General features: G+C 42.7%; 4 protein-coding genes across 4 annotated transcripts; all 4 read right to left on the reverse strand.

Annotated features, from left to right (window-relative positions):
* Nucleotides 1-50: 50 nt before the first annotated feature.
* LOC125762032 (carboxypeptidase Q-like) lies at nt 51-1,869 on the reverse strand. Its single transcript, XM_049423717.1, has 3 exons — nt 527-1,869; nt 343-465; nt 51-272 (listed from the first exon to the last, which is right to left on the reverse strand). Exons 1-3 carry the CDS (start codon nt 1,702-1,704, stop codon nt 125-127), a joined length of 1,449 nt encoding a protein of 482 aa, XP_049279674.1. The 5' UTR covers nt 1,705-1,869; the 3' UTR covers nt 51-124.
* A 442-nt stretch (nt 1,870-2,311) lies between these two features.
* On the reverse strand, nt 2,312-4,247 carry LOC125762031 (carboxypeptidase Q-like). Its single transcript, XM_049423716.1, has 3 exons — nt 2,956-4,247; nt 2,757-2,879; nt 2,312-2,689 (listed from the first exon to the last, which is right to left on the reverse strand). The coding sequence occupies exons 1-3, from the start codon at nt 4,131-4,133 to the stop codon at nt 2,542-2,544; spliced, it is 1,449 nt and encodes a 482-aa protein (XP_049279673.1). The 5' UTR covers nt 4,134-4,247; the 3' UTR covers nt 2,312-2,541.
* A 128-nt stretch (nt 4,248-4,375) lies between these two features.
* LOC125762024 (probable RNA-binding protein CG14230) lies at nt 4,376-6,708 on the reverse strand. The gene is made up of 4 exons (XM_049423693.1): nt 6,344-6,708; nt 5,332-6,265; nt 4,766-5,262; nt 4,376-4,692 (listed from the first exon to the last, which is right to left on the reverse strand). Exons 1-4 carry the CDS (start codon nt 6,537-6,539, stop codon nt 4,466-4,468), a joined length of 1,854 nt encoding a protein of 617 aa, XP_049279650.1. The 5' UTR covers nt 6,540-6,708; the 3' UTR covers nt 4,376-4,465.
* Nucleotides 6,709-11,432: 4,724 nt separating this feature from the next.
* On the reverse strand, nt 11,433-20,792 carry LOC125766528 (uncharacterized). Its single transcript, XM_049432556.1, has 3 exons — nt 19,976-20,792; nt 12,236-12,658; nt 11,433-12,123 (listed from the first exon to the last, which is right to left on the reverse strand). Exons 1-3 carry the CDS (start codon nt 20,165-20,167, stop codon nt 11,596-11,598), a joined length of 1,143 nt encoding a protein of 380 aa, XP_049288513.1. The 5' UTR covers nt 20,168-20,792; the 3' UTR covers nt 11,433-11,595.
* Between the last annotated feature and the right edge of the window lie 2,239 nt (nt 20,793-23,031).

Raw genomic sequence — 23,031 nt, forward strand, 5'->3', positions numbered from 1 at the left:
TTCGTTTGACATTTCGAAAGCGGTGTAAATAAAGAAAACAAAAATTTAGTATCAAATATCATTTTTGGTTTCCAATGCTCAGTCAGTTAATTTTATTGATACACAAAGAAATTTAGTTCTTTCGTCAGACGTAACTGTAGTCGATCACATTTTTCGGAATATCGACGCTTAAATCTGCGATCACGTAGGCAGTAGCAGCCCACAGAGCAGTGATTTTGTCCAGCGCAACAGGATCTTCCAGCTCGATGGTGTCCCCCTCTGTGTGATGATACCTGCAAATGTTTGCAAGACATTCGAATATTTCGTTTCTGTGTTTGCAGTCAAGTGTTCTGAAATTCTCACCAAAAGTAATTCTCATTCCTATTCCGCAAAGACACGCCGGGAAAACCTCTGCTGACCCAGTTGCCAATGTCTGAACTTACGGAACCTTCCGTGAATGTGAAATCATCGTATCCGGTCATCAACCTAACGTAAGTAAAAATTGTATTTTTTATTAAATCATTTGACATGAAAACTGGCTGCATACTTAGCCACTTCCGCAAAGATGCACTGCGCAGCGCGGTTTCCGGAAAAGTCGAGTCCCGTAGGTTCAAACGTCCCCGAATCGGACTCAAAGAACACGTTAAACTCCTCTTTTTCATCCTCGGCATGTTCTCTTTCGTAAACACTCGCTCCTTCCAAGTACTGTTCCTCTGCCGTCCAATAAATGGCTCGAATTGTGCGACGCGGTCGAAGACCCATTGCTTTCAGGAACGTTATGGCTTTCCACGAAACAAATACGCCTCCAGCATCGTCCGAAGCGCCAGTGCCTACATCCCAGCTATCCATATGGCCAGAAACGACCACTACGGAGGTGTTCTTGAAGGTATGGCCTTCCAGTTCTCCGATCGTATTCCGAGATACTGTGGGTTCAAGATTGATTGCGTCCATGTTAAGCTGAATTACCATTTTGTCTCCTCGTCGGAACTTGCGCAGTAGTAACATTGCATCTTCAACGGTTATCGCGGCGGCTGGAATACGGTGTACATCCGGATCATACCGTAAAGTTCCAGTGTGAGGCGTACCGATCGAGAAAGGTGTCATCGACCGCAATAGCACTGCGGCAGCACCTTTTTTCGCTGCAATAGACGCTGATTCGTATCGATAACGGCCCGTCGCACCATAGCCAGTCCAAGCTGGAGCAAAAACCACAATCTTCCCCTTCACTTGATCCGCAGTGAAGGTTTCAAATTCTTCAAATGATTCCACTGCAATCACCTCCGCTGTAATACCGTCGGGGGGAGTTCCGACGGATTTTCCTAGTCCTAGCATGGGTAAATTCTTCTGAAAAGGCTCTACCAATACTGCCCATTCTCGACCGCGCTGCCAATGCGATACAATGGCTTCCTCTGTGTGTACATTATCGAGTCCTTCTTCGATCATCTCCTGGACCGCATAATCAATCGCATCCTCTAGCTGTTTCGTTCCGGTAAGCCGTGGTCCAAATCGATCCGTAAACTCCAGTAAGCTCTGCCAGGTTTTGCCCGCATACTCACCGGATACGATGTGTTGAAAAATCGAATCCACTATCGGTTGGTACTGTGCTATTTCTTCAGCAAGTTTAGGGGGAAGCTCACAATCGCCCTGGTCAGCCGTAACGAGACCATTTGCGGTGAACAGAACACCGCAAAGCGCAATGGCGAATACCACCTTCACCCAAACCATGATGGACAACGAATGAACCTAAGGCACTTGAGCAATAAGTGGTGGTAGGTATTAGCACTTGCAATATACCAGCTCACTTTAAATGAATGATAGGACAATCAATGACAAGATAAAGTTCCCGATTGATGATAACACTGAATTTGAATGCCTAGCACGGTATTTAAGAGCCGTGTCTAATCTATAAGACCTGGTTTTCTGGATCTTCAGCATCGTTAGGCACCACTTCAATCAAAATAGCTTTGTTATAATGTTGATAAAAGTGTTTAAAGTATCAAATGATATTATTTAGCATTTGATAAAATAGAGCTATTGTGTTATTGTATTTTTGTACATGTCACATGTCTAAAGTTAACTATTAATTTCTTTTAGACAAAACTCCATATTACAACATTATTCTCAGCCTAATCTGTTTTGTAAATTGAGTATAGGATGGCTTTGGCTTTGGATAACTGCTAGCAGGAAGTCGAACAACTCTGATTAATCTATAAAATTTAAATCACACTGAGTAGACTTCTTCTTTCGTGGCGCTACAACGCCAAGAGGACTTGGCCTGCCATTACTGGCTTTCCTTGACTTTATCTACCCCTAGCAGTCCTGCGTACACGTGGGTTTCGGTCAGGATGGGATTTGAAACCCGGTCTTGTCATATAGAAACAGGCGCCGCTACTATCTATACCACCGGGTCGCTCCAATAGTGAGTAGACAAACGCTAGAAAATTGATCTTCTTAGTAAAGCGAGAAGACGATTTGCTTGAACAATAAATGCACATAAGTCCTATACACATGATTGAATTGTACTGTATGTATTTCAAAGTGGAGTGAAAACAGGAAAGAAAGTTAGCTATAATTGTAATTTACAGGCTCTTTCGGAATATCAATGCTTAAATCTGCAACCACATAGGCAGTAGCAGCCCATAGAGCGGTACTTCTATCCAAAGCAGCGGGATCCTCCAACTCCATTGTATCGCCTTCAGAATGATGATACCTATTATAGGAATTATAATACAAAATATTAAATTTGGTATTGCTTTGAAGAACTTCCCGATGCTTACCAAAAGTAATTTTCGTTTTTATTGCGCAAAGATACGCCCGGAAAACCTCTTCCAACCCAATTCCCAATGTCTGATCCCACGACTCCTTCTGTGTATGTGAATTCGTCAAAACCAGGCATCAATCTAAAGCAAGTAACAAACCGTTCAAAGTACATGTATGCAATCACTGGAAAAAGCAATGTGTAAATGTTGGACATACTTAGCCACTTCCGCAAAAATGCACTGCGCAGCGCGGTTTCCGGAAAAGTCGAGTCCCGTAGGTTCAAATGTACCCGAATCAGACTCAAAGAATACATTAAACTCATTCTTTTCATCCTCGGCATGCTGTCTTTCATAAGCACTAGCACCTTCTACACCCACCTCCTCAGCCGTCCAATAAATGGCTCGAATTGTGCGACGCGGTCGCAGACCCATTGCTTTCAGGAACGCTATGGCTTTCCACGAAATGAACACGCCTCCAGCATCGTCCGAAGAGCCAGTGCCTACATCCCAGCTGTCCATATGGCCAGAAACGACCACTACGGAGGTGTTCTTGAAGGTATGGCCTTCCAGTTCTCCGATCGTATTCCGAGATACTGTGGGTTCAAGATTGATTGCGTCCATGTTTAGCTGAATTACCATTTTGTCTCCTCGTCGGAACTTGCGCAGTAGTAACATTGCATCTTCAACGGATATTGCGGCGGCAGGAATACGGTGTACATCCGGATCATATCCTAAAGTTCCAGTGTGAGGCGTACCAATAGAGAAAGGCGTGATCGACCGTATTAGTACTGCGGCAGCACCTTTTTTCGCTGCAGTTGGCGCTGATTCGTATCGATAACGGCCCGTCGCACCATAGCTAGTCCAAGCTGGAGCAAAAACCACAATTTTTCCCTTCACTTGATCCGCAGTGTAGGTTTCAAATTCTTCAAATGATTCCACGGCAATCACCTCCGCTGTAATACCGTCTGGGGGAGTTCCGACGGATTTTCCTAGTCCTAGCATGGGTAAATTCTTCTGAAAAGGCTCTACCAATACTGCCCATTCTCGACCGCGCTGCCAATGCGATACAATGGCGTCCTCTGTGTGTACATTATCGAGTCCTTCTTTGATCATCTCCTGGACTGCATAATCAATCGCATCCTCTAGCTGTTTTGTTCCGGTAAGCCGTGGTCCAAATCGATCCGTAAACTCCAGTAAGCTCTGCCAGGTTTTGCCCGCATACTCACCGGATACGATGTGTTGAAAAATCGAATCCACTATCGGTTGGTACTGTGCTATTTCTTCAGCAAGTTTAGGGGGAAGCTCACAATCGCCCTGGTCAGCCGTAACGAGACCATTTGCGGTGAACAGAACACCGCAAAGCGCAATGGCGAATACCACCTTCACCCAAACCATGATGGACAACGAATGAATATAGCTGTTCGATTGTTGAACCCAAGATAATGTTTGATCTTCTATACCAAGGACATATGGAAACCGACAGAATATGACAATGAAAATGATTAAATGATGTACATAGCGAATGATAACACCGAATTTGAATGCTTTTGTGAGTCTTCAAAGATAAGTCCCTAATCTAACCGAGTGTGATCTTCACCAGTGATAGGTACTTCAATCATAAAAGAGTAAAATGTATATTCAGTTAGCTTATCGTGTAACGTAAGGCGTTTATTGAACCTTTGGCAAAGATGCCTCTTGTTTGGGACCATGCAATTAAAATAGTTTAATTACTTCGGTTTGTTGATCTTGCTCCGTAACGTCATAGTTTTCTTTTGCAACCGTCTAAAGCCTAGTTTAGATTCTTTTTGTACGAATCTGTTTTCGCGATATCTGCGTTTCTTATACAATAGACGAACGTTTAGAATATCGGTATCCGTTAAACCAGCAACCGCTTCCTTAGCACTTTTCACGTTTCCGTCTTCGCCAGAAACAAAGCCAAGAAATTCTCGACCAACTGCAAAGAAAAAAAAAACATATATTAATACACAGACATAAAGTAAGGAGAAGGTCACTTGTACACATATTACCATCGAGACGTGAATCATTGGGCAGGAAGAAAAAGCTTTCTTTCCATATGCCCTGCTTCGTATAGTATCCTGATGTCGATTGGTTTGAATCATCCTTCCCCTTTTTTTCCTTCCCGGGTTTCTTTTTTTCGATTTTCTGCTTCTTTTGTTTCTTGCGATTCTGCTCATCTTCACTGTCGGAAGATTCGTACCGGAAACGGGTATCACTTTTCAGTGGTTTGTCGTATAGTGCAGTATCTGATTTCATCGTATTATCATTGCTCTTCGTTGCTCTTCCTAGCATTGATAATAAACTAAATCCTTGGGTTTGGTGCTGGGACGAAATGACGAAATTATCCGCCACCTTGTAAAACTTTTCATCAGAAACATGAAAATCATTTTCACGACGATCGGCTTTTTTCCTTTCAGACATTGGTACTTTAGGTTCTGGTTTATCATTTTGATTCGGCGCCGTTTGTTGCAAAGGATCGAAACGTTGCATTTGTAGTGCGTTTGTACTGAAAAAAAAACGTATCAGATTAGCTCAGCGTTATACTAAAACACACCATGAAAAGCGACTAATTTACCTATCAACTCGATCATCTACACTGATTGGTTTGCCGGTAACTTTTGAAAGGATCTCCAATTGTTTCATCCGTTCCTTATCCTTTCCTTTAGCCTGTAGTGACTTTTTTTCTGCGGACTTATCTGCATCTTCCAAAAATCGAGCATCCAAACGAAACCGATTATCCGCCTGGTAGGACGTTTGCATTTCATACAACTTTTGACCTTCTTCCCCGACCATCTGCTTCCGTAAGGAGAAATTTCCCTGGAAACCATCATCTTCCTCTTCCTGGGCACCGAATAGGGACAGTTTCTTGCCTTCCGATATGTCATACTCATCATCCTCAAATGTAATTTTTTTCTTACTATTTTGCGGTTCACCAGCGAGAGCATTTTTAATCGCTAGCTTTTGTTGCTCATAAGCAGATTTTAAGTTATTCAGACCTTGTTTACGTTTTTCATCTGCTAAACGAGCGTTCTCGCCAAGCTTTTTATCCTCCGATCGCTTCTGGTGTGGTTTGGATCGGTCGATTACATCCGCTACCTGCCCAGTAACTGGAAGAATTTTTAGTTTTCCATACTCGATGTACGTCTCTTGATTCCACTTTTTCACTATTTCATCTTGCTCTTTTGGTGGCTGTGGTCTACTATCACGAGTTACTGCCAACGGTTTCGCTTTCACTGATGATGCTTCGTCATCGCTTTCCGATTCCGAGCTATCAGAGGAACTGCTTTCGTTGGCTTTACCTAACGTTGGTAATGTAGGAAGAGGTGTTACAGTGTTTTTTGCAAGCTTGGCCTCTTCTGATTTTTTATATGGATCCAAAAGTGAGGTATTATTTTTCTGAGCTTCAGCTTCCTCTCGTTCACGTTTCAATTTCTCCAAAAACGATTCCTTTGCTCGGGATACATTCAAGTAAAATCCTTTATACTTTTGTTGTTGAAACTCCTTGATGCCTTGAAACAGAAGAAGAGAAACATTTTAATACAAAATAACCCAGCACTGCTAAAGGCGATTGAAAAAGATCCGCTTACATTGGGGTACGATGTGGTCCTCGGTTTGAAGAGTTACGAAACCGAATGTATCAACGGAATCATTGAGCGGGTTAGTTTTCGTTTTGATCTCTAACGACTCTACGTTGCCGTATGCACTGAATTCTTTACTTAACTCCTGTTCGGTAGTTCCGGCTGGAATGTTACCGATAAAAAGACGATACGGTTTTAAGTTCATTTTCGAAGCCGGTGCTTTTGGGTTGCAGATGTTTGTTTGGAACCACACGTGCAGTGTGACAGCTTCACGTTTGACAGTATGATAATGTGCTCAAGATTGTTATAAACGACACGCGCGTGTCGGTGAAGAATTTTTGGAAAATAAAATATGGATAGTTTAGATATTAGATGATTATAATACATGTACTTTTCCAATTTTCGACAAGAGCTGATCTTTGTTGGTTGTAAAAATGCATTTCACTTTTTATATTTACGCCCAACTGCAGACAAAATTTACAGATGCAACCAACGGACGTGTAAACGCATCTTCGTTTGATTTCAAGCTACTTCGTACTAGTGATGGGCGTGTCGACCCGAACCTACCGGATCGGAGCCATCCATAACCGATCCGAACAGGGTTTACGCGTAGGCATGAATTACATGGGACATTACATTTACACACGTGAATTACACGCGATTGTGGAAGTCTGATGAGCCGCCGTGTGTCCGGGACCGTAAATACAAATAGGTTCTGTAGGTGCAACAATTGGGTAGGAGCGCCATAAGCGATTCCGACCCGTGGATGCATGTGTTCCGGTCGGAACTACTGAATCTACTCATACGGGTCGGCTCAAACCCGCTGCATCCACGTGTCGGAGTCTATTCCATTTCTGCTGCACCAGACTCCGAGGAGGACTCCGGGTCGAGCCGTGAAATGGATTGTATTCTTTATCGCAATCCTTATTCCGATTTATATAGATACCGTTCATATCCAGTTGCAAGCAGTTGCAGCTGCTCTTGTTTTTTTTATTTTTACGACATCTCACCTTTTGAACTGATGGAAGGTGTTCTGAAGTAATGAAATTCAATAAACGAAAGCTAAGTGAATATCATAACTTGTACGCTAAACGTTTTATTATCCACTTGTAATTTCCTTCACAGCTACAATGTGTGAGTAAACGATGGATATATGTATGGTTGTTTATAATATGGAATTGGTAGAAGAGATTCAATTCCTTCCAAACTAATTCTGGGTTAAAAATTTAAGTTTTCACTAATGGCTCTGATTACCTTTCCTGTGTAACCAAGTTGACCGATGCAAAACGACAATTGCTGCGTGTATGCGTGTGGTTAATGCCCAGAATTGTGTTTCCCCTTCTTCGATGCATCGGAATCTTACCGGTATGTCCTTTCGAGTTTGACGAAGGTCCTTTGGTTTACCTGAATTCAATACGGCATGGGCATCTCGCTGTGTGACTTTGGCAGCAGTAGGCAAAAACGAATATCCATAGATACCGGGGGTAAGTTCGGAACCTTTTTGTCTCAAGGTACATCATCGCCAAAACAATGATCAATGCACGATACGACCCATACCGTCCTTCGTTGAAGTGGGTGCAGAGTTGTTTGCCACGGTCGGAGATCTTTGTTTGCGATTTTTCTATTTCAACAGAAAGTACTTGAACCTTCCGTCTAAAGTTGCCAGCAAGCACTCCAGCAACTCTCCAGGGAGTAAATGTTTTTGCCTATCGATTTTGTACAACATATCAGATGCTGAGTCCGTTATCGGATTAGCCAGAAGTGGTAGACGGTTGTTAAAATGTTTATCTGATGCCTCTGTTGGTCAGTATAGGAGATTGCATAGATTGCCTATATTTCTCTGGGCGATCTGCAGAAAATGCATGTTTTTGGAGTACCGTCAGCAATTGCACATTACACAAATTTGCCCAAGGATAGGACCAAAGGGTGGGCTATATTCGGAACTTCGGAAATCTCCTTCAAATGAGCATCTAGTAAGGACCATTTGGCTGAAGGATATTTTCTCGTGGCTGTTCTTCTACGTTTCTTTTGTTTCGTGATCTATGTGATCTCGCTCGGTTCTATAGAACCGTAGACATTTGAAATGAAAAATGAGCAGACCCTGCTGCTGCAGACCTTCTGGCCCCGGTCGTGTATTTCCCCGATTCGATGCGATCCTTTCATTTCCCGGGCCTTCTAAAGATATATTTTTTTGGGTTGTTTTCATATACACTTTAAACCGTTTGCCAACGATCATTTCTCGTTCATTTCATTACAGTACGGTTTAGGTTCTCCGTAAATAAAAAAAAACTTATACGGGTCACCAGCACAAAAGGAAATGTGCTTCGAGGCGATCCTTCATCGCATCCCGCTTCGAGATGCATACAATTCAAATGAAAGATGTTTTAAAAGTCTATTAAGAAGCACAAAAGCTTTCTAGGATTGATTGTGTAGGATACGGTGTAAGGGATGTTTTGCTCGCTCCGTTTGTCAATTGTTGTTTGTGCAGACCTCATGGGGAGCGAATAGAGAGTGCGTACGAGAGGAGCAAATGTATGAATAGTTTCTTCATCATAAGCCACTTTACGATCATTGATGGGTGAAGGACTTTGGTTCCTGCTGCTCACAACCCTGTTCCCTCATGCAGGCTCATCTTTAGAAACCCCGCGTTGAATTTCTTCCTCCGTCCGCCAACAATCGTAAGCAACACCTTAACGGCAAATGTGGCAAATGTTTCTCACACATGAAAAACACCATTTGTATCCCAATAAACTACTACACAGATCCTTTTTTTTCGTACATGTACATGAGGTGACGGTGACGACGATGGACACACCAGAAATTGACAAGCGGGCGTTTAATGAAGTGACAGTCAATTATTTTTCCGTTTCCCCTACGACTAATGTTAGGGAAAAGGCACGGGTAGCGGTAGAATTCATTTCCCAAATCCCCAACGGACCGGTACGGCGACTCCATAGCAGAGCAGTTGTTCTTCGCGGCAAACTTTTTCTTGCCACCAAATGATGTTATCTTGATGTATGCTTTCTTACCATATTGTATATTATATATTTGTCTGTCTTCGCCCTGTACACGTTGTGCGGGCATAAACTTCCCCTGAGAGATCGCCTTCTGTATCGGAAGAGATGATAATGATGTCTTCAGCACATTCTGACAGGCTTGCAGAACTGAGGAAACATCAAGGAATCTATTGTTCAGCAATACACAAAGAAAGTTGTGTAGCTTCTGGATGGGTTTGTCATATTCCAGATTTCTACGTGTGATAAATGGCAAATAAACCACACCATACAAAATGATTTACGGAATTTTGCCAAAATTGCATTAGGTCATATGAGTGAAAACGCCATCCCTAGCTACATACAATTTCCTAAATTCTTAGTTACCACTTTCTAACAAACTGCCCACAATATGCGGGATTCTTTCATTTAGTATCTTTTCCATCCCGCGTTCATGTGTTCCAATTTGAGCAATCATATTCCGTGTGGCAATAATTTTACAATACGATACGCTGGAACTGCTCGCTTTTTTCCAACATCTGGTTTTTGTTTGACTCGGTTTTCCTGATGAGTTCACATGTGTTGTTCTAAGTGAAACACTAACCTATTTGTCATTGGTTCGTGGTAGAAGTTTAACCAAAAACCGGAATGGTGGGAACCTGCATCTCGAGAAACATAGAACCGTTGGCAAAGCTGCTGCTCCTAGTTACGCCGCGTTGATTTAATTTACGACAATATGCAGATGCTTGTTTTTTTCTTCCTCTGATGCTCAACCTTTCTTCTGTTATCTTTGTCCCAATGCTGGACGTCAAGCTCAGGCTTGTGTTTCTTGCGGTACAAATGTTTCATTCTGTGTATAGGGGTTTTTTATGCATCTCCCAGCATGTAAAGTTTCCTTTTTCGCCGGCCCGACCCTGAAATATGAAACTCTTCACAGAGCTGGAAACATTACCCTAGCTCTAGCATCACGGAAAAGGCCTAGCTCTGGCGAAAGAAAAGAATGTATGTGTGAAATCCATGATTTCTTGGTGGTTTACATTAGGACCGTTCTTTCCCGGCTTTTCGCTTTCAAGTGGAAGACTAATTAAATTTTGATCACATCCAATCCACTTCAATAGCGATACTTGTAAGTTTTTTTTTACTTTTTGGATCTTCCGGATACTTTTAATGATTTCCGGGACATTCACAATAGCTTCGGACGACAGCCACATGTGAGTGGAATTTTTTGCTAAAAAGCATTAATTGTAATCTTGGTGGTGTTACACAGTTTCTAGGGACACAGTTCATAGCGTTCTATTAAGATGTTAGTTTATATTGAGTCAATTTCGTATAACACCGCCTAAAGTTCATCTCGAATACTATCTTCATCGCCATAGCGGCCATTGGTCCATAGCGGTCATCTTCAGCGGACACAAATGAAATCATACCATTGCATCAGCATTACATCATCATAATGTTTCCAACTCATCCCCCTAAAACACTAAAATAAAAGAAAACCCACATAATTATCTATCGACTAATTACATCAGAAACACGCAGCCGGCGGTGGTGCAACGCCCAATTAGATCCGGCGTGCATTCGGCTGATCGCAGGATGGATGCGGCCTATCCCTACCTGCTGCTTCCTCCCTATTGGTACCGGAAACTGGACCGAGGTCGTACCGCATTTCGCCAGCACCTCGGGAATTATTGGGATAAAAGAACTGAGCAAGGGTCGCGCCAGGGCTAGACATCGCATTTTAATGACATGTTATGTGTGTTGATTTTTATTGCTCTTCTATAAGGGCTGCATGTGGTTTGCGAGGAAGATGGGCGGCTTTCCCGATAACAACGACCGATCGGATAGGAAAAGGCGTTTAAAAGGTCTAGACAACGGTGCGTTTTGTGCGTGGGCATGGTCTGACAGGCATTCTCATCTTCTCCGCGTTCTTAATGAGCATCGCCGAGTGGAGAATTGTTTGGGATTTCGAATGACCTTTCATCCATTTTTTCGGATTCATAACCTACAATTATGAACCTATGCGTGTGCGCCTTCGACGTAAACCCGTCTGAAACCGATCGATGGTGGAGAAAAGACACTCCCAGAAACGTATGCGCTTTGAGTCGTAACGTTTTGTAGAATAATTTATTTCTCATCTCATAATTATAGACTTACAGGGCGGGAAGATGGGAAGGGGATAACAAAATAGCATTGAAAAGTGACTGAACTTAACCTAAGCATATTGTTTTGGTAATCGCTGCTTCCACCTTGGCATCAGGTATGTTGCGGCTAGGGCTGTAGCTCTTTGGCCAGATCGAACACGGTCTCGTAATCATCCTCGAACTTGGTCTTGACCACTAGATTAACGGGACGAGGCACGGCTAGTGGTACGGGCAGCGCTTCCGGCATCACCGAATGATGCACAATCAGGGCACGGAGCGAGCTGAACTCCTTCTGGAAGCCTTTGATCTTGTATCCATCGGTGGCCGTTCGGACGATGAGGTAGTGTGCGATGCGAGGTCCTGATCCTGGCGGGACGCGCAACGACAGTGCATAACAGTCGGGTTGCGTGGTGCTTTTACGCACCAGGAAGCAGCCAGGGAGTTTATCCATCAGCAGCTGCAGGGAAAGACTGCGGGGCAGGTTTTCGTGGTACCAACATTCATTCAGCAGTCGCTGATATTCTCGTTCCCGCTCGAGGTCACTCTGTATCGTGCCGGTAACGGAGGCTGTTTGTTCACGATGAAGTACCAATGTGCTGTCTTCTTTCTCATCCAAAACGGCACTTTGCAGCATATTGATGGCTATCTTTTTGATCTAGAGAAGGGACAGAAGAAGCAAAAAAAAAACACATGCGAATAAATAAGGATGATCGGAACGGTAGAAACAATTTTCGATATTGATAGAAAATTATCTATAGGAGACTTACAAAGGCAGGTTTTTCGACACATTTTGCCAAGTTGACGTCGTACTCGAGATCACGGTGCTGCTTCTCCAAAAGCGACTTGATCTCCCGGTAGTCAGCGGCATTTGGTGAACGAAGAGTCGAAGGCATTCGCTGTCCTCTGGGCTGTTGGTGATCCTTTGGTGTGCCGGTGTGGAAAGAGTTTCGTTTCAGGATACGCTTGATGCACTTATAGATCCTTGTTTTACAGTTGATCTTGCGCTTGCTGTCAATGGCGAATTTTCCACTGAGAAGTTTAAAGTTGGACGAAGGTGACGACGGCTGGACGGTAGCGTGAGAAGGCGAGTTAGGTGAATCGGACTCGGAATGCGATTTTCCCGACAGACCACCAACTATGAGCATGAAGTTGTTTCGGTGCCGTTTCTGCTCTGACGAAGATGTGTTTACCTGGTGGAAAAGGGCAAACATGTTTTGTTTGATTAGACACCTTTATTTGACTTACGGGAATAAAGCAATTGAACGAATATTTGCGAAATGTATCACCAGCTCATAAGCAGCTTGAGGAAATTTCAGTACACATATAAGCCGAGGGTCTATATAGAATGATATCTAACCGTCCCGAAAAAGGTATAAGATTGACAAATCTTTGGACTTGAAAAAGGATCTTTTCTTTACGTAGATTGTCACAACATCGTCTCACAAGCAATGTAACTTTCGGCTGTAAAGGATAAACAAGGCGTCTCTGGGACGACCACAGGAAAAGTAATGTTTTCGCAATTCGAGAGGAGAAAAAGGAAGACATCCGCATTGAACATGTTTCCGGATGCATTTCTTCACATCCACATCCCCGGAGTCTTGTTAACGGCTCGCCGTAGGGGAAAGAGATGTTGGCAATATGGCGTTGTATTGTTGTTGTTTGCTTACTTTCTCGCACTTCCGAAACCAGATCCAATTTTTGAAGTGTGTCCTCTGAAATTGAAGCATTGGCAGACAGACAAGACCTTCGTCCGATGTGCGTATTACAGACATTAGAGCTGTATAGAAATGAGACATTCTGTGTGTTGCTTGGCTTGATTTTAACGAGCATGAGAACCGGATAGGAATGACAAAAAAAAAACACTCGAAACAATCAACCAAGATCGGTGGTCTCCGAATGTGAAAGTGTAAATGCGGAGAAGAATAGGGAATGGATGGAACTCAACCGCAAGGAGAAGAAATTCCAGCCCCGACATTTGTACGTGAAATGCATATCGAACGATATTTGATGACGGTGGCGTCTTCTCCGCGGTAAATTCGGTCGCTTGTTTGTTCAACTAAAATGGGTAGGACGCCCATCTGTGCGTGGACGTGGTAAATAAATAACAATATTCCGGACGATACTTCTGACGCGCTGGCAAATGGTGATGAGACCTGGAAAGGAAATGCCTAAGCAATTCAAAGCGGAGTGAAGGTGTGGATGGCCCTGCCGGAAGGTTGTTTTGTATGTACCGAGCGGTACAGAGACATGGATAATAAAAGAAAATCGAACCACAAAACCGAATCGTATCAAATTCACGACACTCATGCCATTCAGTGTCAAAGCTGCACAAATGGCGAAATAGAAAGGAAACCTAGAAAAACCCCGAATATCGTATCGAATCGATTCGAAAATGCGAACGATAATTGAAGAAGAATGGCCTTCCGTTCCTCGGTTTCCAACTGCCTTCAAGTGGTTTTGCCATTGTTTCGTTGGGCACAGCTGGCTGTAGACCAAAATGTGTACGTGTGTGCTCAGCAAAAGAAAATGCAAACCCTTCTGAAAGGGGCCTCGGAAAAGGAACCCCTAGGAATATGCCGCGTTGTTTGCGTTGTTATTTCAACAATTTTCAAATCCCGTCCCATCTCCAGCGTACAGCGTCATCTCGGTTGAAATGTGCCGAAACACATCACTCCACCTAGACCCGTGGGTCGATCGGTACCAGGCAAAGGGGAATCCGATATTTCACCAAAATAACATCGAGAACCAAAAGCAACAGCGCAAGTCCCATAAGCAGCTAATAATGACCCCGGATAAAATGTTATTCTTAAATTAAATGCATCATGGTCGGCGGGTAGTGCGGCGTGTTTGGCCACGAGTTAATCGAATGGCTAATACAATTAAGTACTGTTTTCAAAACATTTCCTTCCCTTCCGTTTCACTGGTCCATTTTTTGCGTTTGTGTGCTTTGGTTTTTGCTCATGCTCCCTATTTTCCGAACACAAAGCAACGCCGTCATCGTGGAAAGTGCCCGATCTCTCGAGGGAAAAGGAGACGACAGAATTTGGGCCAGCTTTTTGAATGACTGAATGTCAGCAACACAGCATCAACATTTTTGTTTTTTTTGCCGTCCTGTGGCTGTGGCGGGTTTAATTTGGCGTACGCCACGAACACAGATTTTTCGACAAGTCAACGCACCATCATCAACTGTCGTGGAGGTTTTGTGGCATCTGAGACGCCAGAATCTTGTGCAGGTTCGACCAGACCAAGGCGGGAGACAAATTGTATCCAAATGCTTGGCATTACACATCACAGCCACGGTACAATCGTTTCACCAGCATCGTGCATATTTGATGATGAACTCGGCCTAGGACTGCCACGTGTCGATGTGATTTCACGTCCGGAATGGGCGGTTCCCGAGAGAAATGGACTTCAAATTACATTCTCGCTCAAACCCATGTTTGCCATGTTCTTTTGGTACGTGCGAGCGTGGAAATATGCCAATTCATTTACCAAACCCTGTTACCGATTGCCTAGGGCGTGTGTTGCATTTATTCATGTCGCTGTACATGTGCCGATTGCATTATTTGTTTATTTTCGTTCGATTCTCGTGTCCTGCTTGAGACTAATCGAGCATGATTCTAAGGTGCTTCCGGGTTTATTGATTCTTTCGGCTGCTGAAAACTGATCGAGAAGCGATCAAACACTGTTTACATTCGATGCCGCTCCGTGAGACAGAGCATCTTTGCTTTGATCAACGCTACTTAGCAAGGCGCCGAAGATGTTGCCGACCAGAAGAAGCGAATGCTGTCAAGCGATTTAAGTGATACCAAATTTTTGGGTGAATTGGAGTGTGATTGGATCTGTAACTAACCTCATTTTACCACCCATAAGATGCATCAAATTGATGCGCTTTTAAAAATAGTTCCATTAGGCGTACTTTAACAACATTCTGTTCGCTTCTGTTGCTTTGCAATAAGAGTTTAAAAAAATCGATATATTTCATCCACACACATGGAGGGCGTTAAAACACTTGTTTCAATTTAAAGGCGCTCGATTGGCATGTTGGGGCTGCACGCGCTGGGGTACGCTTCTTTATCATTATTGTCTTAGCTCGAGCTCGGCGATCCAGTCAATTAAAACGCGGCCCATCGAGAGATGCCGAGATCTAGATGGATGGATTTTTCCTTCATTCCGTAGAAGCATCTTCGAATGTCTTCAAGCGTGTAAGATGTTAAGTGGTTATCTTAATTCCTGCACCATAAATTCATACGCCTCGCCCAGTGTCTAATCGCGAAGAACAAACGGCATGACTGACGGCTGTGCGTTCTGGTAGAATGTGGAGCATGCATGGTTCGCGGTCTATTAGATTGGCCCTCTTAAACCAAATCGGATAATTTATTGCATCGTGAAGATAAACAATTTCTTCGACACCCCGATGTCGTCGGCAATGGTTCTGGTCCTTTCCAACCGTGAGCTGTTTAAAAAAGCCATGCAGCTCTCCGGCGATGCACAACATCGAAACCGTAGGACGCGTTTGACGCGGATACCCCGGGACCAAAATGTATACTAAAAGTGTACGCTAAGTTACAGCGCGTTTCAGATTGATTGAGAAGGTAGCGAAGGCAGCAGGTTAGGGCCTTTTCATGCTGTAAAAAGAAAGTGTCAACGGACAAGTTGAGCTATAAATTAGCTTCCCGAAAAAAGGGCATTATCACTCTGCCGGTACAAGTCGGCGATAGGAGGGAACACAGGCTGGGCAGAAAAAAAGGTCCCCGAGCCCGAGGTGACAACCACAATCGAGATACTGGCGCGTGAGGTTTGTCCGTTTTGGGATTCCATTTGAAGCTTACAGGGTCGTAAAATATATATCCCGTTTGGAAAACGCATGAAAAACGTTACGTACGCTTTCGGTGGGATGTGTCCTAAATGTCGGTAGAGTAGGAGGAAACGTTGGAGACGGTAGGTTCGCATCCCTTCGTTCTTGCAGCCCTTCTCAACCGCTCATCGTCTAACGAAGATCTAATCAACTTGTTCCGATCCTTCCGACAAACCAAGGCCATCCAATGTTATCGAAGAATTTTAATTATGCGAAGTCGTTAACTATCACCTACGGAGGACGTAACCGATAGAACAATTTGTCAAGCACGCACCCTCCGAACACAGAATGCATCGTCGTGTTTGTCAACGAACGACGCGGTTGGAAAACGCATCTTCAATGCTTATCTTTTACGGTTCAATGCGAGTATGAGTCAACTACGAACACGAACGGACACACAGAATAGAGTTTGATTGTGCGAAGGTGTCTTGAACGTGCCTTAAGTAGATGAGAATGTTTGATTTCTGATGGGTAAGGATGATAACCGAGCCACAGTGATGCAGGATTGTAATGTGGAATGGCTTTTAAGTGCGGCTTTTGAATGACTATCGGCAACTATCTAGCTTTTATTTGGTTCCTAAGCTGACGAAGCATTCTTTCCTTGGTGCAATGCATTGTAATCCTATCGAATCTGAATTGAGCTGAAAAAGTGGCACCCAATCCTCGATCCCAGCTTTTGATTGGGGCCCACATCATCCTCCGCGATCCTTTCCGAACCCACCCGGCTTTGGCTCAAATGGTAATCTAAAGCCTAAAAAGGACACCTCATCGAATCCGAAAAAAGGACGATCGTTAAATTTTATGGATTATTTCACCATTACTTTCCTTCATTCCCAATCGGGTTACTTCCCTCCCAGGCATGTACCTGTTCCAGTCGCTACAATACGACCATAAAATCAATCCGAAACCTGCTCGGGAGGTTTGCTGTGACCCATCGCTGGACGGTACAAAATGACAATACCTTTAAAATTGAAATCGAAAAACCGATCGACGGGAGAAGAACGGTTTGGTTGAGCTGATTTGAAAATGTTTCTTTTTACGACAATGCGCTCGGTGCTATAAATTATACGTAAAGAATTCGTTACGCTAATCGACGTTCCCACCCATTTTTTTACATTTTCCACATGCTCAAAGCTTGTCCATCTTGGATTGGGCGTTTAGAAAAAAGACACCGAAAAGGCTTTCTATAGTCTGCTCTATTAGGGTGTCAGAGAGTTGGGCAAAACATCGTGGCTTTTACGAACAACTTGAAAGAAACATGTCTCCCATTGTGGACATTACATTTTTGGTTAAGGTTTAGGACACATTCAACTGACACCAAACAATAAAATTCATCCACCAAGAAAAGGAAGGTTTCAGCAAACTGTACCAAGTATGTAAATTGAGCTTCTTCTATTACGCTGCCTGTGTCTAGGTATGACTCGAAACCCTTCACCTGGGTCTTCGGAGCGGTGTAAGGTGTATGTTGTAGCTTTACGTAATATGAAGTCGCAACATAAGTTCCTCGCTTTCCTTTGCTGATTCTTCGTATTGCGGCCGGAGCACCAGGCACTGCGGTAGGAAGAATGTGTAGAAGTGTGTGTTTAAGTAAATATTTCCAGCAGACACACACACACGTATACATATATTCACTCCCGGCCATGGAGGACATGGTGGAGCGTTAAATTTTTCCATTAAATTAAATTAGAAAAATATTGTCACGCCAAAACACGCACCGGTCCGATGTTGGCGGATGGCTAGAGTTGATGCTAACGGGAGCACACCGTCAGCAATTCGATTTTTCCCGGAAGGCTCCATGCAACACGCCAAGGAATGCCATTCTTCGTCCCTCAGTGTACCGAATCGTTGGACCTTCATTCCAATTCATCTGGCGTACAAATTTGTTTATTGATGCGTGATTTTATCCACATCGAAAGCTATTGCTTCTCGCGTGGTGCGCTCGTGGTCGCCATGAGACCACGACATGAGCGTGGCTTCTTGGCGCACCAACGCACGATTCATGATCGATAGAAATTGATTCAATTAACCTGCCCAGACGGTGGTTTCTTGGCTTTTTGGCGGGTCGTTAAGATGGTCTCGGGGACGGGGATTGTGTTTTATTGGACGCATCGAATTAAATTCCCATTCGGACCCGATTCTCCCGACCGGTGCCTGAAGCGGTTAACGAAGGGGAAATCAATGAATATTGTACATCAATGGTAGCCAGAGTCTCAGCCCTGCTTTCAACGCCAATCTGTACGATGATTTGACACTTTTGCTTTCATGAGATGATTTTCCTATTTGTAAGAAGAACCCCACACAAAGAGGCGTATTTTTTGTTGGTTTGGTTTCGCTTGGCTTTACAAAACAACGAAAGGAAAACCTTTCCGTTAAAAATGATAAATCACATTCGATGGAAGTTTGGGCTGGGTTGCTGTAAAGGAATCCTTTTCTCGGGACCGATGAGTTAGTGAATTCGTAGAATAAATAAACATCAAACGAATTGTGTCTTGTCCCAAAACGAGATCTTCACCGACAGGGAAAAACAACATGGGAAAATCGAGCCATCGAAAAATGATGATGCTCATTTTTAATGACTGCAATCAGTTTCTGCTCCAGTGACGACTGTTTGGTTTGTTACTGTTGTTGTTAGACTGTGGTAGAATGGAAAGCCCTTTTATACGATCCATACCATCTTGACTCGGACAAATAATGATCTGTCTGCTTTTGGGAGAGGAAGTATATCTAGGGTGTTTCAGGGTGGAAATATTAGTGATGCTATGTAATCCTTTCACGCCATTACAGCCGTTATTAAACTGAAGACAACACAGTTTAAATCGATACATCTTTGGGTAAGTTTACATAGCGGCATTGATTAGTTTTTGCTTTGTTAAAAAGTTAACCGATCGATCGGAAAAGTTTGTCCAAATTGGTCCAAGGGAGGGCCTAGATTCGCTGATAGAGATTCATCCATCACCGGGTAAAAGTTGGACAGTGTCTGCTTGCTTCGTAGCTGAACGGAGATGCTTGCCAGCGGCATCATTTCCATTACAGGGTGTCAATTTTCTAGCTATCGCAAAGTGTGAAGAAAGTTGATAAATAATTCGTACGATTTTTCCCCAAAAATTCAATTACGTCTCGTTCTGGTGAGACAGTTCTACACATACTTTTTTGTTTTTTGTACCACTTTATGCTTCTGTGGAACAACTTTATGCTCGCATCTGGTGGCACATCTTCATCCCTCGCACTAACGGATCCCACATTCTTATCGCAGCTGCCGGTAAAGCGAAATGCTCGGCGTATAATTATGAATTTTTAATTTACTACACACCGGTACACTTCAAGTCGCTCTTGTGGAAGCTTGAGATGATGTTAATCTTTCCGGCGTAGGAAAGGATCTCGGTTTTGTGTCGCAATGCACCTCAAGTGAAGAAGTGTGTATGTTTTGGGGGAAAATAAAAAAAATAATAATACCATGCCTTCGTGAAGGACAGAGTAAATACATTGCTGCAAAACCACCAACGCAGCACGGGTGGATGCGGAGTGCTGCCGGTAATGTCCTGGGAGCAATGAAGAAAAGGTGAATCTAGCTAAGCATAACAATGTGGGCAATGTAGCAAAGGAAAACAACGACAAGACGGGAGGAGGTGGTCTAAGAAAAGCTTCTTACATTTTTCATTGCGGTTCCATTCAGCTGATTGTGCAGTCGTTGCTGCTTCGATGGCGTTGTCGTCGGTGTGGAATGTACAGATTTTTCCAGCTTTCCATTTCCCTCGGCGGGGCGGCAGTGGCTCTCCTGCTCTTCGCCTGGGTAGCCGGCGTTATTCAATTTCTTATACTTGAGTCCTCCGAAGCGCAACATGCTGGCGGCAGGCGTTGGTCGTATTTCGACACAACCCGAAACACAATCCAATGCTGATTTCAATAATTGAGGGCTGAAGGACACACGGACGGGATGAAGGACTTTCTCCTACACTGGCTCACATACACACACACACACACTCACACAGTATCCGACTTTTTCCAAGTGAATGCACCTTTACGACACAAAGTATCACAGGTAATTACAGCATTGGGTGGTTAAAAATTCCTTCTCACTTTCAAGGACGAAGAACCATGGATAGAAGTATGTATGTATATTTATTCTCCACGATTGTGTTTCATTACACCACTCACTGCAATGTGTATTTTGAACTTTCCACAGTGCGTTTTCACCGTTTTTCCATCTATATTTTCCACAACACGTATTAGAAACAAATTCCGAAGTAGAATTATTTATACAATTTTTGCCCAAATTTCAATATTGTTTTGATGTAACCTACACCATATACAATGCAATCCTTTCAGTTATGTTATTTAAACAAAACGCTCTAAACACGTGAATGCGAGCAAACGGCGTGCGTCGCGGCGTGTCCTTACAATCGTGGCAGGGAAAAAGCGTACAACCGACTGGTACGAGCAACAAATGCGGAATGTTTTGCGTTGGCCGACCTGGAACCGAACTAGACGCATCGCGACAGAAGCAACACATGTACGTTCGTCGGTTTCGGGTTTGCTTGATGCCTGACCGATACAGTGCGTACCCAAATGTATGTTTCATTCAAACTAGAAATGAGAATAACAACTCTTTTTAGTGAATCAACTCAGAGTTAATGAGTCGTTATTAGGAGTCAGCTCGTTTAATGACTCATTTCAGAGTCATAAAAAATCCCGGCATAAGCGTATAAGTTAAGGTTCGGCCATTTTACTCACTCTTGAGTGTAAGCATGTAGCCGTGGTGAGTCGAATTGCAAAACGTGAGTTGTAATGAAAATGTGCGAGTGAGTTGAAACGAAAATGTGCAAAAAATTTTATTTAAAGCATTATTTCAGTAAAAAGAAACATATTGCAACCAATTGGCATTAAAATAAATCAATTTATAAAATTTTGCTAAATTTCCCAACAAAAAACCAAGGCTAACCCCTTAGGAAATTTTCGGGTTTTCAGATTTTTTTTATTTTTTTCTTATTTTTTATGCTTTCTTCTATTTAAAGCATTATTTGAGTGAAAAGAAACTTATTGCAACCAATTCGCATCAAAATAAATCAATTTTTAAAATTTTGCAAAATTTCCCAAAAAAAAACCAAGGCTAACCCCTTAGGAAATTTCGGGGTTTTCAGATTTTTTTTATTTTTTTCTTATTTTTTATGCTCTGTTCTATTTAAAGCATTATTTGAATGAAAAGAAACTTATTGCAACCAATTCGCATCAAAATAAATCAATTTTTAAAATTTTGCTAAATTTACCAAAAAAAACCAAGGCTAACCCCTTAGGAAATTTTCGGGTTTTCAGAATTTTTTTATTTTTTTCTATTTTTTTATTTTTTCTTTTATTTAAAGCATTATTTGAGTGAAAAGAAACTTATTGCAACCAGTTCGCATTAAAATAAATCATTATCTAAAATTTTGCAAAATTACTAAAAAAAAGGTAAGGCTATACCCTTAGAAAGAAATTTATAGAATTTTTTTCTATACAGAGCGAGAAGTATATTCATTTGGCTTGTTTGGGTATTCCGTTTCAACTCACTCGCACATCTCACTATCTCACTCTTACTCACTTTGCACATCTCTAATTCAAACATCAGGCTTAAATATAATGTGACAAAAGTTTAGTTCATCAAAAAAGAAACAATTTAAAAAGAATAACTTTTTTCTACGTAGTGCTTCGTTTTTGTGTTCTGCACTGTACATGGTATGGTTGGCTTTCCAACGATGGGATGGTAAGAACATAAATACGCACGAAAGGAAATCCTACTGTGTACGGGTCGATGCGGTGCGGTGCGGTGTTTGGGGTTGGTAAGCTGGTGGTCGATTTTATGCTGCGTACGACCTTCCTGCCTTCACCGAAGGCAACATAAAAGCGGGAAACGACAGAGAATGGAAAGAATCCCAAGCAGAACGATTGAAACCGAAAGAATGAAAAACGCATAAAGCGAGTTGGAAAAAAGGTGAAAGAAAGCATAAAAATAGTGAGTAGCCAACGAATGGAGAGTTAGTACATCGATTCGAGGGAAGTACCATTTTAAGGGTAGTAGACCTAGCTTTACGTGGAAAAGTGTCACAATTTCTGTTCGTATCGGCGCATGGCAAAATTATGTTAACAAACGAACGAATCGATCTCAGATGTTTTGTACAGACTATCGTAAAAGGGTTTAAAGCTTGAGATTTATCATATTTAGTTGGATTTACTTCGTATTTTTCGAAGTTAATACAATTCACGGGAAACAGGACTAACAACATTCGAATGAAACAGGATTCTTTTATAAATTAATCTCTCATTGGAGTAATACACGCAAAAAAACAAACCTTCACAATAGGAAACAAAACATCCTTCAGGAAATTAGAAGCTGTATAAAACCATCCGTTGCACGTGTACGGATAAAAATATAATCATGCAAGCGATAGGACGGCGTCCCGACGTATCCGAGTCCCGATAGCAGGATTTTCCAGCGCGCCACTCTAAAAGGGATGCTTTCCGAGGACATTTTTTGTTACCGTAATTTTATCATCGCTGTCTTGTTTGCTACGGCAACAACTGGAATCAGCCTTGAAAGTGCTAAGGTGAGTAATCATTTTATGTTTATTGTTTATCTTTCGATTCCTATTTAACTTTGTACGTCTTTGCTGTGTTTCTCGCTCCCTTTTTTGTTTCAAACATTCGTTTGTTGTTTTATCGAACGAAAGGGTC

Source organism: Anopheles funestus, chromosome 2RL, assembly GCF_943734845.2.
Source record: "Anopheles funestus chromosome 2RL, idAnoFuneDA-416_04, whole genome shotgun sequence".
Taxonomy (NCBI): domain Eukaryota; kingdom Metazoa; phylum Arthropoda; class Insecta; order Diptera; family Culicidae; genus Anopheles; species Anopheles funestus.